The sequence below is a fragment of the Prinia subflava genome, chromosome 6 (genome assembly GCF_021018805.1).
Source record: "Prinia subflava isolate CZ2003 ecotype Zambia chromosome 6, Cam_Psub_1.2, whole genome shotgun sequence".
NCBI lineage: Eukaryota > Metazoa > Chordata > Aves > Passeriformes > Cisticolidae > Prinia > Prinia subflava.
Genome location: NC_086252.1, coordinates 18,855,740 through 18,871,018, shown reverse-complemented (window position 1 = coordinate 18,871,018; position 15,279 = coordinate 18,855,740). Strand labels below are relative to the sequence as shown.

Genomic DNA, 15,279 nt, shown 5'->3' with positions numbered 1-15,279 from the left:
GAAAAGAAATAGTTTTAACTGGTGGTGATTCAAAAGAACTAGAAAAAAATCCTGTGATGCTCATGTCTGCCCTATCCAATTCTTTTTTCAGAAATCAGGATGTTAATCTAAAGAGAAAAGTGAATAAGTTTGTTAGATTTATTTAAAAAAAAGAAAAAAAAAAAAGAAGACGTTTTCTGTTAGCGAAGAAAAAGTAAAGGAAGTAGAGGAAGCGTCTTTCTGAGACTGCTAGCTTTAGACCTTCACCAGAGAAACAGCCCCTGCTGACGTTGTCTGCAGCTGTCTGAAAACCATGTTTAAACAGGTCTTGACCACAGGCCCTGTTGAATCAGTGGCAGACAGAGTTTGGTTGGCACATGCAAATGAGGTTGCTCTAGTACCAAAATAGTAGAATTTTTAAAGACAGTGGCTATAGAAAAATTTAAATGTATTAGAAAAACCCAACAACTTGGATTTCTTTGCATGGTTCTTGTGAATACTGGAAGTCTGTGCAATCTGATGGAGCTTTACCTCCTCCATGGAAGCCATCTGGCCAGCCTCACAGCTGGGTCTGATCCAGGACCTGAGGGGAGGACAGGTGTAACTAGTGTGGAAACGACCAAGCAGCTGTTTCCACTCGTTTGCTGCCAGAGGCCTTGGGGTCTCAGCTGTGCTGTTACAATGAGCTAGACAGTGACCTAGAGACCAGACTCCTTGACTGAGTGGAGTTCCTGATCTTGTGCTTTGCAGGTTCTGTCCCAGGGCCAAGTCCTGTCCAGCACCAGCACCCAGTGCAGATCCTGGAGGTGAGTGCTATCAAGAGTGTGTGGAATTGTTTTCTGGGTGATGGCCAAAGACTCTTTAGTCAGGTCTCTGTGAGCTAGGAGAATGAAAGTGTCCTGAACAATAATCCTTTCTGGCTCTTGATGGGGTTAAAATATGTCCTGTGAAGGACTGTCTTGCTTTTAAAATTCCTTCTCAGAATCTCCAGGGAGATCCTGTGAATAACTTGCTTGTAAACCCTCTCTCTTCCATCCCTGCTAACACCTACCCAAGAAATACCTTGTTTATCCTTTAGATCGCCTCTGCTTGCTTATAAGCCATTGTTGGCTGCTTTGGTGCAAATTAGTTGGAAGATGTACATTGAGGGACAGTTGGCTAGGACTGCCCAAAAGTTTGCGTTTGGTATCAGGTTATGTCCCTCTACACTGGTGAAAAGTTCTACAAGAGAGGCAAGGTTTCATGTGCAGGACATATTGCAGATCAAGGAAGCACAAATGGTAGAGATGGGTCTGGGATGCAGTCAGTGACACAAGTTTAAGCTGTGGTAAGAGCTTTGGGGATATAAATGTCTTTTAGAGAGAACCGCAGAATGGGGCTGCAAAGGTGCCTATGATGTGTATAATGATGTTTCAGCTTACCTTATGGTGGGGCAAATCTTACATAGTGGTGTTACTAAAACACAGGCCTACATTCAAAGGCACTGCACTGCAATTTTATGCCTTAGTTATAAGTACTTTTGAATTTAAAGGAATTTTTCAATTCCTTCCATAGAAGTCCAAACTATGGGTGCTTGATTCCCATTTGTCACCAGTGTTTCTCTGATCTCTGCCCAGCTACACTCGTAAAGTGCCTCCATGTATGTTTACATAGATGTTTACTCTCCAAACAGTTCTCGTCATTCTGAAACTACTTAAGGAATGTACCTGACAACTTGGGTGGAAAAACATTCTCTAGATGTAAAAGACTGAAAGAACTGCTGTATACACTGGTCTTAGTGTTTACCAAAATTCCAGGTCTGGACTGAAATACTTCTTTTGACTCATATTTTATTTGTATAATATTATGTCTACCAAGGTAAAATATTTTGACGTTATAAGCAAGTAAAGAACGGCAGAATGTCATCTTGTTGTTTTAGACATCAAAGAGAAAAACAAAGTTATAGGAAAGTAGTAACACCTTCATTTGGAACTGTAATTTAAATAGAGAAACTAGCAACTACCAAAAGCTGCATTTTGGTAATCTTTCTGAAAAGATAGTAAAAAGAGAGAGAGACTGAGACATTCTTAATTTCTTCCCATTATAAATGACATAAATACAATGAGTGTTAGTTATGTCTGTGTAAGTCAGAATAGCAAGTGTGTAAATATAACTATTTTAATGCTCAGGGTTTAAAGCAAGACATTTTGCTTACATGGTGTTGAGCAGTTTATTTCACTGGCCACTCTAAGCACCTTCATCTCCTGTGCTGCTGTTTGCTATTCCTAATGATTGTTAGGGAACCAAGAACAGCTATGAGGATATACTGGTCAAGATAGTCTGATAAACCGGCTGCATAAAAATTCAGGTGTTTCTTGTAGCTGTTAAGATCTGTTCAATAAATGTAAATACTTTTTCTAAAACAGGCCGTTCTAGAAACAGTATGCATATTGTGTCCAGGAGAAACCATCCAATCATTCAGGCTACTGACACTTAAACCTAGTTTGTATTTTTGAATTGAAACAATGCTGTATCTTTGGAAATTGTACAGTGAACCAAACCTTTTGGTGGTATCATATTTTTTTCATCTGGAATTACATAAAGTAAGAAATTAAGAAATCAAGCAAATTTTAAAGGAAATGGGATGGGAGTGTTTACATATTTTGTCTTTTCAGGACCATTTGATGTGCTGCCTTAAAGCTGCACAGCTGAACATCCACAAATTGTGTATTTCTTTGTAATATATTGTTGATATAAAGGATAGAATTTCAGAAATGTACAACATTGTGTCCTGCCTTCCTTCTAGGGAAACCTTAAAATGTTTTGCCAAGCTTTAGCTTCTGCATTCTACCTTCTATTTTCCAGAAATGGATTTTTTTTTTTTTTTTTTTTACTTTGTAATCAGCTACACGGTTGTATAGAGGAAGAAAGTATTGCTGGCAGTTAATATGTGTCTACACATTGAGTCTTGTTTAATGTGTAGACACAACATGCAAACATCTTGTAGCCCTTCAGCTGAGTCTCAACAGACCATTAATAAGCAGACAGCTTGAAAACTCAGCAATAGCAGCGTGTTTGTTACCAAAAAGAGAAACCACTTTGGCCATTGCATTTCTTTGAATCTCTGTGTTATTATGCATAACAGAGTGCTCATGTTTAATAGTCATTATACCTAATCTTTATATGGTCCCCCTTTATACCAGGATTGTACAAAAGAGGAATTCCTGAAGTATGTGTTAGCTACAGATAACTCACAGCATGTTTGTTTTGGAGGAAGAGCAAAGGAAGGAAACGGACATATTTGTAAAACCTTCTTTTTTTTCCTCTCTCCTCATCTAGAGCAAATGAAAATAGTACGAAGTGATGAGAGACCATCCAAGGTAATTCCAAGCTGTTGGAGTGCAGTTTTGCTCCACCCTGTATACACTATTTTTGTTGTTCTAGCGCTGGTCCCTTGAGACAAGTATTAATGTTACTGTGTCTTGGAATACTTGTTACTACATCTGGAGATGAGAAAATTCTGTCTCCCCTCAGCAATCTCTGTGGATATCAACAAACAGGTAAAACATGCTCAGGCAGTGCTGGTTAGAGGGAGGGGGAGAAGTCAGATAAACCTAATGTGCCAGCATCATTCAGGAAGCCCTGCATGGAAGTACTTCTGTGACTTCTTGCAAGTTATCGAGTACAAGCATCACTTAAAAAGGAACTACAGTTACTGTAAGAACATAAAAAGCATGCAAGTTTTGATTGTCCCAAAAGGCAAACTGCTAAGACTTTGGTACAGATGTCAACACTGTTTTAAAGGACTTGTTTTGAAATTTTTACTAATTACTGTGAAATATGTGGATTGTAGTAAACAAGCTTGTAATTAGTCTGGGACCCTTCCCTCTTACAGGTCCTTTAGTGAAACTAGGGCAGTATTTATGTCTGTACAGTTTTCTGCTGTGGCAGTGACTGAACACTGGATTAAGACTTTGAATGAGTTGGGCATGGAAGAGCAAGCAGGGAAGGACTCTATTAGCAATAAATATCTGGGAGCCTAATTTAACAAAATGTTTTGTTTCCACATTAGGTACACATTTCTGGTGCGTTTTCTTCCTCTCTTTTGATCCAAGGGTGTTTTGGACTTGAGCCAAAGACTTGTCTATACACGAGGCTATCCTAGAATAATTGCCCTGGAAAAAGTAGCTTGGATTAACTCCATGGGAGCAGAGTATTGTTCCAGAAGAAGTTATTTGGAGTATCAACATATTTGAGTGCTCTGTCTCAATTGCTCTTTTCTCAGTTTCTCTGGAATCTTAGCTTCTCTCTTCATACCCTGGGTATGGGTAGAAAAGAACAACTGAGTATTGTCATGCTGCTTGGAATTTGTGAGGTTTTAAAAGTTGCATCTGCTTCCCTAAATCAGAACACTAAACCAAGATTCTGTTCAAAAACCAAAACTTCTTGTTCTCTCTGGAGTGGATAAGGTATACTTGCAAATAACCTTTTGGAGTTATGGGTGAAAGCATAAGACAAAATGCTTTCTCTGGGATCCAAACCCCCATATTGTTTATGAACAATTAAAATGCAAGAGTAAGAAATTTTCAGATGTGTTCAGAGATAGGAAATACTGAAGGAGGAGATTCAGGTAGTCTTCAGTCTCTGTTCTCATGTGCTCTGTGAAGAGTCTGGAAAACAGATACTTTTTTTTTTCCTCCATTTTTTTCGTCTTATCTTGCATGTGTTGTTTGGGGAATACAGACTGAATACTGGGGTCATGCTGTCCATAGTTTTGTATCAAGCTTAGCACACTTGAGCAATGTGTTATGCCCGTGGTCGGTACCCGGACCGACCTGATGCCGCTCAGGCAGACCGGTATCAGCCCCCAGGGGGACACGGTTTGGTGTCTCAGACACATCCCGCCCCCGCCAGCTCCGAAAAGGGAGCCCGAAAAGGGAGCCCGAAAAGGGAGCCCGAAAAGGGAGCCCGAAAAGGGAGCCCGAAAAGGGAGCCCGAAAAGGGAGCCCGAAAAGGGAGCCCGAAAAGGGAGCCCTCTGTCCTCTTCCCCGACGCTGCGCGTGGGCTATGGCCCGGCCCTCACCTGCGGCCCGCCCCGCCCCCGGTACGGCTTTATTTTGTGTCGGAAAGGCAAACACATCCGAGGCCGGGGGCGCGGCAGGCGCTGAGCCCCCTGCGCGTCCCGGAAGGCGGTGGGCGACTCACGGGCGGGGCGACGCCCTGGGCCGCCCCTCCCAGGGGAAGGGGCCCGGCCCCGGGGACATTTTGTGCTGTGCCGGGGGCCGGGCACCCACGGAGGGCGGGGCGGGGCGGGTCCGGCGCGGAGCCGGCGGGGCACAGCGGGCGCGCTGAGCGCGGGGAGCGGCGGCGGCGCTGGCAGCAGGTTCCCGGCCCGGGCAAGAGCAGATGGCGGCCCTGCTCCTCCTCTACCTGCCCGTCCTGCCGGGGCTGGCCGGCGCTTTCAACCTGGACACGGACAACGTGATCAGCTGGAGCGGGGAGACGGGCAGCCTCTTCGGCTTTTCCCTGGCCATGCACCGGCAGCTGCAGCCGCAGGAGAAACGGCTGTAAGTGCACCGCGCCCCGCCCGGCCCCGTCCCGGGCCGCCTGCGGGCACCCTTCTGCCCTCCACCGCCGGGAAACTTCCCCTGGCGGCGGGCCGGGGTCCGCAGCCCCCGCGGGGGTCCGGCCGGCGGCGGGAGCGGGGCCGGCGGCGGGGGGGCCCTGGGAGGGATGGGCAGCACCTGCCGCGGGGCGCTGCGGAGCCGGGGCAGCGCCGAGCGGCGAGGACGTGCCACGGAGCGAGGGGCCGCCCCCGCGCCCGGGAACCTGTCGGGAGCCGGGGCTAGAAGGGGAAGCGAGCGGCAGCCGCCGCTGGGAGCCCTTCCCGCCGCAGCGCTCTCCTGCGCGGGCCGCGCCGGCAGGCTGCAGCGGGGCAGCGGCGGTCTGCTCCGCCGGAGCCTGCCCAGCCTCGCGGGTGTGTTCTCCCTGTGCCCAGCCGGCCCCGGGTAACCCAGGGTCTGCTCTTCGAGACGGACCCTGCCCGGGAGTGCAGATGAGAGGCGATACAAAGAAGTCAGGAAAGATAAGTTGATGCTAGTGGCATATGCGTGAAACTTCTGGGAAATTGCAAAGGCAAAATAAGGCTCCTGTGTGCATCTTCAGCATCCTTGCTGCTTTGTGTCCATAGCAGAGCAGTGTTGGACTCCACCCTATTCAGTAGTGCTGCATGGAGTGTGAGTATAAAGTATTATTAAATAAATGCTCCCTCCTCAAATACTTAGTTTTAATTCAAGGCAAGATATGCCCATTATCCATATAGAGTTAACGGGAGAAGGAAGCTGGAAAGAAATAGTATTCTTCATAAAGTTAGGTAATAAATTGAAAAATCCTGTGGGCTCATTTGCTCACACTTGCATTCTTATTTCATAAAAATTACAGTGTGTGGAGAAGTATAAATCACATCCACCCATGTTTCATCTTCCGTCTAGCAGATAAAATGACCCATAGCATCCAGAGGAATGAAACACAAATCTGTGGGTTCCTTTCCAGAGGCCTTTATCGTAATTCTTGGCAGGATACGCTTTCATAGGTCTCATTTTAGTACTACCAAGAAAGCAGTGCCTGAAGCTTGTTAGTCTGCTGTTGTATTGTCAGTACTGGCAGAATGAGTGTGTAGGAATATGCAGACAGCCAATTACTGAGAAGAAAGAAACAGCAGAAACACGAGGACAGTCACAGTATTCAAGCTGGTATGTACTATTTGGTTGAAATGCCTCAGAGATTATTGGCATGAAAGTTCTGTATTGTATGTCTGGTAAGTCCTTCCTCAGGCAGTCCAGTGTGGGGAAAGAGCAGAGCCAGATGCTATCTGCCTTGACATGGCTTTCTGAATCCAGGCTTTCATGGGAAGCAAGGGTCTCTATTAGAGACAAAACCAGACTAGACAAACTGCGTTTTATGGTGACATGCGCTTCTGAGTATGAGGTGTCTTGGCCATTTTTCAAATCCATGAGTTTTAGCATAAACTATTGGAATGCTACTCTGGGTAGCTGCTGGGTAGTATGCTTGGAATGAAACCTTTTATGTCAAACAGGCATGTTGTAGTCACTTTGAACATTATTTTTCTGTCTGTAAGAGTTAGCAGTGTGTGGCTTTAAGAGAACAAGATGTTAAATACGCTGAGCTATCTTTCTTAGGGACTGAGCTGTGTTTAGCTCACTTTGTGAGTTCTCTCTTCTGAAACAGGAGTTTTGGTGGGGAGTCTTAAAGAGAAGCCTTCCACGTTAGGCTGCATTTTTTATATCAGATAAAAATGAGCTAGGTTCAGCTAATGCCAAAGGATTTGTGTGATCTTTTGCATGGAAACCTTATGCGATTTCTAAATCGATTGACTTCATAGATGGAACAAGTGGTGTCTGCTGTCCAGGTACTTGGGGAGGGTAGAAGGTTGTGGGAACAGAGGTCATACTGAGGTCTACTGCTGAGAAACAAGGATGTCTAATGCCTGCATGCTGCCTGTTACCTGTAACAGCAGGACTCGGGTGCAATACCTCTGCATTCCCAGATGCATTTTGGTCTGTCTTGCCTGTGCTGAAAAAATGGATTTATGTACACCTGTCTCTTAGATAGTATTTATTTTATTCCTTCTTGAATGGATGCTTGATTCAAAACTCAGTTATGTTTAAAGCGTGAACACTGTTAAGTAGTTGCCAAAAATACAGAAACTTCAGTTCATACTGAAGTGTAATTAAAAGTGATACTTGCAATCTCATCTGGCAGGGACCCTCATTTCAAAGAAAACTATCATCGTGAGCACCCTTCTATCCCTTCAGTTTTACAAAATTAGAAACAGATTATCATAGACATGTGCAAGATCAGTCCATCTTCGGAAAAACAAGAAAATGAGAGAAGGTGAAATATACTGATTCTATTCAAGGGCTAATGGCTTGGAGCAAGGCTTGGTAAAACAAACGAAATTATGTGCAATTTTTTTTCTTACCTCACTTAAGCATTTGTTAAGTGAAGTGGTTGCCTCTTCCTCACACAGGATTATTCAGTATTAATCATCACAATAGTCCTCTGTAAAGATGAGGGTGGAGAATGTCTAGGAAGTGTGACAAATCAAGGTACAGCTTTGATTAAACATGGTATTTGCTTTTGATCATCTTTTTTTCGTAGTTACAGACTACTGTGGATTGCATATTAGCTTTGAATGGCAAATTAATTTATTAGTGTTAGCTACAAATGCCATGTTTGCTAATGAGGAATTACTTAACTTTCAACATTATGAACAGATGACTGTTTGATTGCTTTGACATTAGTTGTAAATGGTACTGAGTATAAAACTATGGACTAGTAATAGATTTTGGTTTTGAGTATCTCCAGGTTAGAGGAGTTAGAAAGTTTGTCAGATGGAGAAGAGAAAAGCTGTAGTTTATGGTGACTGAAAGAGGACTGCTAATGGTACGTGGGTGTGAAGGGCAGCTGAATGCAAACTTTGTGCATTGAGGAACATTAATGTTGGAGGTACCAAAGGCGACCTCCCTGGATTTGTGTGTATGGTTCTGGTTCATTTTCAAGCACAGTGAATCAGGCAGCAGAAAAGGCTGATGGAGCTCTAAAGGAGCTGTGCTTATTGCCCTGTGTTTGTTTTGTTTTTAATCTATCAATTAGAAAGGGAGTTGTAGTTCTGCAGGGTAGTGGTGGCACAGCAGTGCATTTCATCTTCAGACTGGAAGAAGGTTTGTAACTTAGAGGGATCTGGGACTGGGGGACAGCATAGCTATAGAGAAACATGGCTAAAATGTGAGTGGTCCTGAGATAAAAATGTAAGTCTAGCCAGCATCTCTAGATGGGGACTACACTGATTTTGTGTATATTAGCTACTATATATTATGAGTCTATTGCTATAATAATAAAAATATAATTATTAGCTACTCACTATATATGTAGTGCATGTAGTCACATACATGTAATTTTGTAGAATATATAGTGGTCTGTATGTATGTGTACACCATGTAAGATGTCCAGCAACTCCATTCCAGTTTGGTTGTAATTCACAGTGATTTAAGCATCTCGAATTAAAACACAAGCATCAAGAATATCTAAATTTGTGTATTGCTTTCACAGACTCATAGAATCCTAGAATCACTTGGGTTTGAAAAGACCCTTAAGGTCAGTCCAAGTGTAAACCTAACACCCGTTAGCCAGCTTTTATTTGTGGTTTAGAATGATACAATCATAAAATATCCTGACTTGCGAGGGACCCACAAAGATCTACTTGGAAATAATTCTGGTATTATTTTCAGTAGAAGTATGGAGCTGCATTCAGGTCGGCTTCTTGTTATTGTGTAAGGCAAAAAAAGGGAAGATATTGTAGTTGCCAACATTCAGGATTCTCCCATTAGCTGAAAAGCTATATTGAAAGCTGTGGATAGGCACTTTATGTCAAGACTGTACTGACCATTACCAGCCATAAAACCCTAAAAATTGCAGTGTCTTATTGGAATTTTTACTTGTCACAGGTTTTGCTGATACTGCCTGTCTCTACTGTGAGCTATTATATCAATACATAACAAAATTGCCTTAGGTCAGCAGGACTGCTGACATTGCTGTACTGCTGCAGTGCATCCTCAGTGGCATTGAGCCAGTACCTTTTTGTTCTCTGAGGGCTTGGACTCAGAGATGCTTCGCTGCAGCAACAAAGAGCTGGGTTATGCTGGTCTGCAGTGGAAGATGACAATTTCTGATTGCAGAGGTGGTGTAGTGTAATTCAGACTTTGGGTGAACTGAATTAATTACAATGCATGTTTACACCTTCAGGTTTAAAAGCTGTAATAGTGATGGTCTTTAGTTAGTGCTTCTGTCAATTAAAAAATAAAGGATTTGTAATAATTTCCTTTTTGTTTAGGGTATGATTTTGCTGTGTCACTGCATCTAGTATTTTCTTCTCGAGTGTCTCTCTGATTTTGTCTGTGCAAACTATTCTTGGATAACCTGCTTAGTATGCTTATTTGCTCTCTTAGTGATAGTAGAGGAGTTTGTCTATCTTGAGTGTTCTAGATAGATGTCCTGTGGCAAAGGTCAGGGTCAAATGAAGTTGGGAAGGAGGAGGGAGGAGTAGTTGAAGAGTTTTCTTGTAGTGGTAAGGGACAGATTTTCAAGGAAGATCCATTGTGCTAATATCATGAGTTAAAGAAGTGAGATGAATTTATGTTGCTTAAGGGGTGTGTAGTTGTTACAGGAGGAAGGAGCAAACTGCAGAAGGCTGGCTTTTTTCCCAGTACTGGTTTTGAGTTATGTTCTTGGTTATCGGTGGCAGAAGCCAGATGGGTAGGTTGGCATCTCATAAATGTTTTTTTTCATAAGGCCTAACAAGCAGAGAAGAATGATTACTGATCTAATTTGTTGCTGTCTGATTTGTCCACCAAATAAATGAAATTAGCATATTGGGTTGCCTGGCATGTTACAGCACTAAATTGTTCACCAGTCAGCATGGGCCATTCTTTTTTCCTCTGTTAAATTCCACCTGCATGTGCCAGAGCAATTGTAAGTTTTGTAAGGAATGCATTTTGGTAAATTCTCATTTGAGATAGCGCATTCATTTTGAAAGAACTGCATTTAAAATCAGCTGTTGTTTAAATGTTTCATAACCAGCCTGGTTCTAGATGAATCATTCTAGCCATAACTGTAAAAATGCCACGTTTTGAGGACATGTTCTGTGGAAAGGACAAGACTGAGATTAGGCTATTGGGCAAATGTCAGTTTAAGAGAAAGTAAGTAAAAATCCATATTATTGAATGAGCAGATGGTTGTCTGTACTGTGAAACATTAGCTGGAAAATGAACACCTTATTGTGGTATTTAGCAAGGGCAGGTAACCGCACAGGAATATCTGATGAAAGAACTATGCAGAATAGTCTGGAAAATATTGAATGATTCCTTTATTAGCACTGAATATTTTTGATTGCAGTATACATAAGCAAGTTACTGCTTTGAAAGTAATAGGAGAAGAATGTAGCTTAGAAAAACAAACGTGAATGTGGAAAAAAGGTATTACTGCCATTTTTAAAGGAATAATTCTGTATATTACAAATAAATGAACTATACCATAGGTTAATAAAGCTCCTTTTGCAGCTGTAGCATAAAACGTATCAGTATTCTTGTTAAAATGCACTTCCCTTGGGTTTAAGGTATGGTAAGTACCACATTTTCTAAGATTATTTTGAGAATTCCATAGCGGTTACTTTGGAAAAGTGTAGTTATGTTGGTTAGCTTCAAGAACAGGCTGTATGTATTCTGCTGTGAAGTATCTGAGACAGATTTTTGTATCAAAATAACAGTGAAGGGCGAAAGGTGCTGCTTCTTGCATTGTGATTTTTGGAGCATTTATTCCATTATGCATTGATAATTTTTGGATCTGCTGGAGCAGTGGCTATTTTTCTTGTTTCCTCTTACAGAACTGCATCTAAAAATACATAATTTCCTAATGTTGATTTCCTTTAAGGAGTTGAGCTAATGTGTGTGAGGATGATTAGATGTGCTGGGAAGGGAGAAGGTCTGCTGAATCAAGGAGAAAAGAAGGAGGGCTTTATGGGATGGGCCCTGTGAAGATGCCATCTACAACATAAAATGTACTCGAGTCCCTCCAGAGTAACATGGACAGATCCTGCACTGGATTTCACTGCCAGCTAGCAAGTTTCTAGGGTACTCTTCAGCTGTATTCCTTGTGTTTGTTTTCTAGTTTCAGGAAGTTTGGTGATCATCTAAGACATAGAGAACAGCAGATAGGGATGATTGTTGAGTTTGCTGGTAGCTAGTGTCCATAGGAACGGCAGAATTTGCTTACACTGAATGTTGCTTCCTTTTCAGTGAAGGTGACTTTTTTTTTGGAAATGGAGCTGTATGTATTTAGTCTCTGCATGTTTCATCTCTCACCTTCCTCAAAAGTAGGTCTATAAAATACATATTTAGAAAACAAAGAATTGCAAATACGCTAGGAACAACTCACTCCTGTATTGCCCAGGGTTGTTTGCTCAGCAGCACATGCATGGGTCAAAGGTCTGAGGGAAATGCATGTTTATCCTGGAAGTGGTCAAAAGTGGCAGCCAGCTGTTGCAGATAGCAAGGACACATCATCATGTGAGGTTGAATTTTTTGTGTCCTTTTCTTACTGCTCTTTTCACAATCCTCTGCTAAGGGAATTGTAAAAATTGGTTAGCCTTGCACTTTGTCATTGGTGCAGCTGAAGCTGCAGAGTGGTTCAGTCTGCTGGCTCTTAAATGTTAGTGATGTCTAGCAGAGTGTGTGGAAAGCCAATTTGTGTAGTATGAAAAAATCCTCAAGTGAAAACCACATTTTCTTGGCCAAAAATGCTAAAATAAATTTGCTATGTTTTTTTCTTACACAGCCAACTCTTGTAGCTGCTACTACAAATATGGTGTAATTTTGCAAGTCCCTACAATCTTTTTATTCATGCAATTTATTTTTTTGCTAGAGAAATGTTTGATAATTTTGTAGTGTGGCCCCACAATATTGCTGAAGATGTTTCTTGTCTTCCCAGCCAAGCTGTGTTCCTGCATATAGTGGAAGAATACTTTTGCTGTCAGATCAGATCCAGTCCTAGAAATAGCTGCAATACTGTTTGCACAAGTTGCCGCTTACAGGAACATAGAGTGTTAAAAGTAACCTGAAAAAAACCTAATTAATTTTAGATTCTGCTCAAGTGAGAATGTGGGGAGTGGCAAAAGAAAAACTGCATGTGTGAGGGGATGCATGTAAAGTTAGGTATGTGTGCATGTGGAGGAGTAGCAGCATACAGAGTAAGAGTGCCGTGGGTTTCTTGGCATAGTCTCAAACATAAGTTATTTTGCAAAAAATCTTGTTCTTAAGATTTTAAAGCTGGTTGAAATTCTCAGTTTGTACATACTGAAATATCTCAATACCTTCCGAGGGTCCAGCCTTGCGGAGAAATGGCTTAATAAATAGCAAGACGGCTTCTCTGGACATGCTTTGTAAAATAAAGGTTTTAATAACAACAGAAATAATAAACATTATAAAACAAAGAAATACAAGACAAAAACAGTGTAGAAGACACTCTTACACTGGCTAAGGCATTCCAAAAAAGCTTCTAAGTTCTTTTGTGCTCCCTCTTAAATACTGAATGACCTAGGTGGGCTGTTTGGCACTTTGCCCAATGAGATTGGCACCAGGCTTTGAGGTACACTTCCGAAGCCCAATCAGTGCCTTTGTACTGGCACTGAACCAATTACAATGAGCAGGCTATAGAAAATTCTAGTTTAACTTCCTTATCTGTTTCAAGGTAAGCTGAAACTCTTTCCCTTGTGTAGAAACATTTGTGTGTAAAAATGCACTACTACAGTACATTCCTAATCATAGTAAAATATAATGGCTTCTTCTTCCACAGATGTGTATAAAGAGCAGTTTCTTGTGAATGTATTATTTAATTCTGTTGACCTATTTGATCAGTATTTAATTATCTGTATGGAACATAAAAAGGGCTCTTTGAGCATCCCAGCTGCACAGGCATTTGTATGACCTGTTTCTCCCAGGAAAATACCTTACTGGCCGTGCTGTTCTTCCAAGTGGTTTAAGGGCCTGTGTTTTCAGTTAATTTGAAGGCGTGGAGGCATAATGCGTCATGTACCCAGTGACACATCTGCTTTTGTCATTAAGTTCATGGCTTGAAGAAAAGTCTTACTCAACTGTGGATCCCATTATAGGCATTTAGCCCAGGGCTATGATGGCTTTAAGACTGAAGGAATAATTCGAGCTATGTTTTAGCATGCAAGTGCCTTCAGGCTGTTGAAGTGTGTGTTTGATGGCTGTTCATGTGCTTGTTCTCTGAAGCTCTTACTAGGGATTAGGTATCAGGAAGGTCCATGCCTTTTCTGCGTGTGCGTCCTGAGTTTTTTAGCTCACTGCCACAGGGTACTCCTGTAGTCCACAGGCTTAGATCGGCAGCTGGGCAGGGCTCAGCTCAGGGATGCCAGTGTTGGTCTGGTGGGGCTGGCTGCTTGGTATGTTTTATCTAACTTCTGTTTAGACCGGGAATCAGCCGGAATTTATGTGCCTGTGTATGTAGGGCAGGACGTTTCTACCTGTCTTGGTATTCCCCCTACAATTCAGAGGGAGATGGTGGTAAGTCTGGAAAAGGAGGAGCAAGGGGGAATCTCATAAATTGGATGTATGAGTGAAGGAATTATGGCTTAGGTTAGCATGGGGAGCAGTTGCTCTTCAAATTCTGCAGGGCTGTATTAGTTGCTGTAGTATGTTATATTGTCCATTGATTCTACAGTAAAATGTCCATCCTTCTTGCTGTACTTCTTTCATGCCTTTTAATAGTTTAATTATGGTGTTAAATGAAACTGATGTACTTCATTCTGTGAAGGAAATAGAGGAATGACATTTCAACCCAAATATTTGTTTTCTGATGAATTAGAACTACTGTAATTTCTTTTTAAAATGGCCTTTGGCACATTGAATGAACAATATATGCCTGTTAAGGTTGTTACCTCTCGAACAAGTAGTGCCTTCAAATACTGACTGGGTGCACTGCTTTCAGATTTTTTTCCTAAAAAAAAGAAGAAAGTGAGCAACTGTTTCCATATTTTCATTGCTTTCGTGTTTGTTTTCTAAAACATGTGTATGATGTGATACTTTACGTAGAGATGCCATATGTAGTGGGGATACGAAGACAAGTCCTGTGAATGTGAGGAAGTCTAAATGAATTCTGGGCTTTTCTCTGGCATGAATGGCCAGCAGCCCAAGAGCAGGAGAGAGTAATTCCTAATTTCTGTTATGCACTTGTTTACTTAAGCCTGTAGAGTGAGCCATGTCCACAAGACACTGATCACAGCACAGACTCTGTATAGCAGCTGCTTCTGCAGGGCTTGGGGGCACTGGAGGAGGCGATGGCCAGGGAGGGCCCTGCTGTGTGGGCTCTTGGCAGCAGAGCAGGGCTGCACTGCTGGGAGAGCAGGGATGGACACTTGGCTCTCTCTGTATTGTGGGTAGCTGGGAACTGCTGTGTCACCCTGGCTGCTTTGCTGCAGCTGTCCTTGCTTGCTTGTCCTGCTGCCATCGGGACCTGCAGCTTGGTGCATCTGCAGTGGAGAGTAGCTGGGTTGTGCCTGGCTGGCTGTGGTGGGACTCCTGTAGTTCAGTCCTTCCAGTGCAGACAAGGTGACTGTGGGCAGGGGCTGAGCTAGAAGTGCCAGGACTTCGGCTCCCAAGTTAGTTTCTTGAGATGGTGCACTTGTCACTTGAGTTAAACTGCACATTGTTGTAAGAGGATTTC

General features: G+C 42.5%; 1 protein-coding gene across 2 annotated transcripts in view; it reads left to right on the top strand.

Moving 5' to 3' along the window:
* Positions 1 to 5,252: 5,252 nt before the first annotated feature.
* The window catches only part of ITGA6 (integrin subunit alpha 6), a 42,145-nt gene continuing 32,118 nt past the window's right edge, over positions 5,253 to 15,279 (top strand). The window contains exon 1 of one of the 2 annotated variants that reach the window (XM_063400514.1): positions 5,253 to 5,525. In XM_063400514.1, the coding sequence (XP_063256584.1) occupies positions 5,365 to 5,525 (161 nt within the window). In that variant the 5' untranslated portion in view covers positions 5,253 to 5,364. The remainder of the gene's footprint in view (positions 5,526 to 15,279) is intronic. The other variant, XM_063400515.1, reaches the window with a different exon arrangement.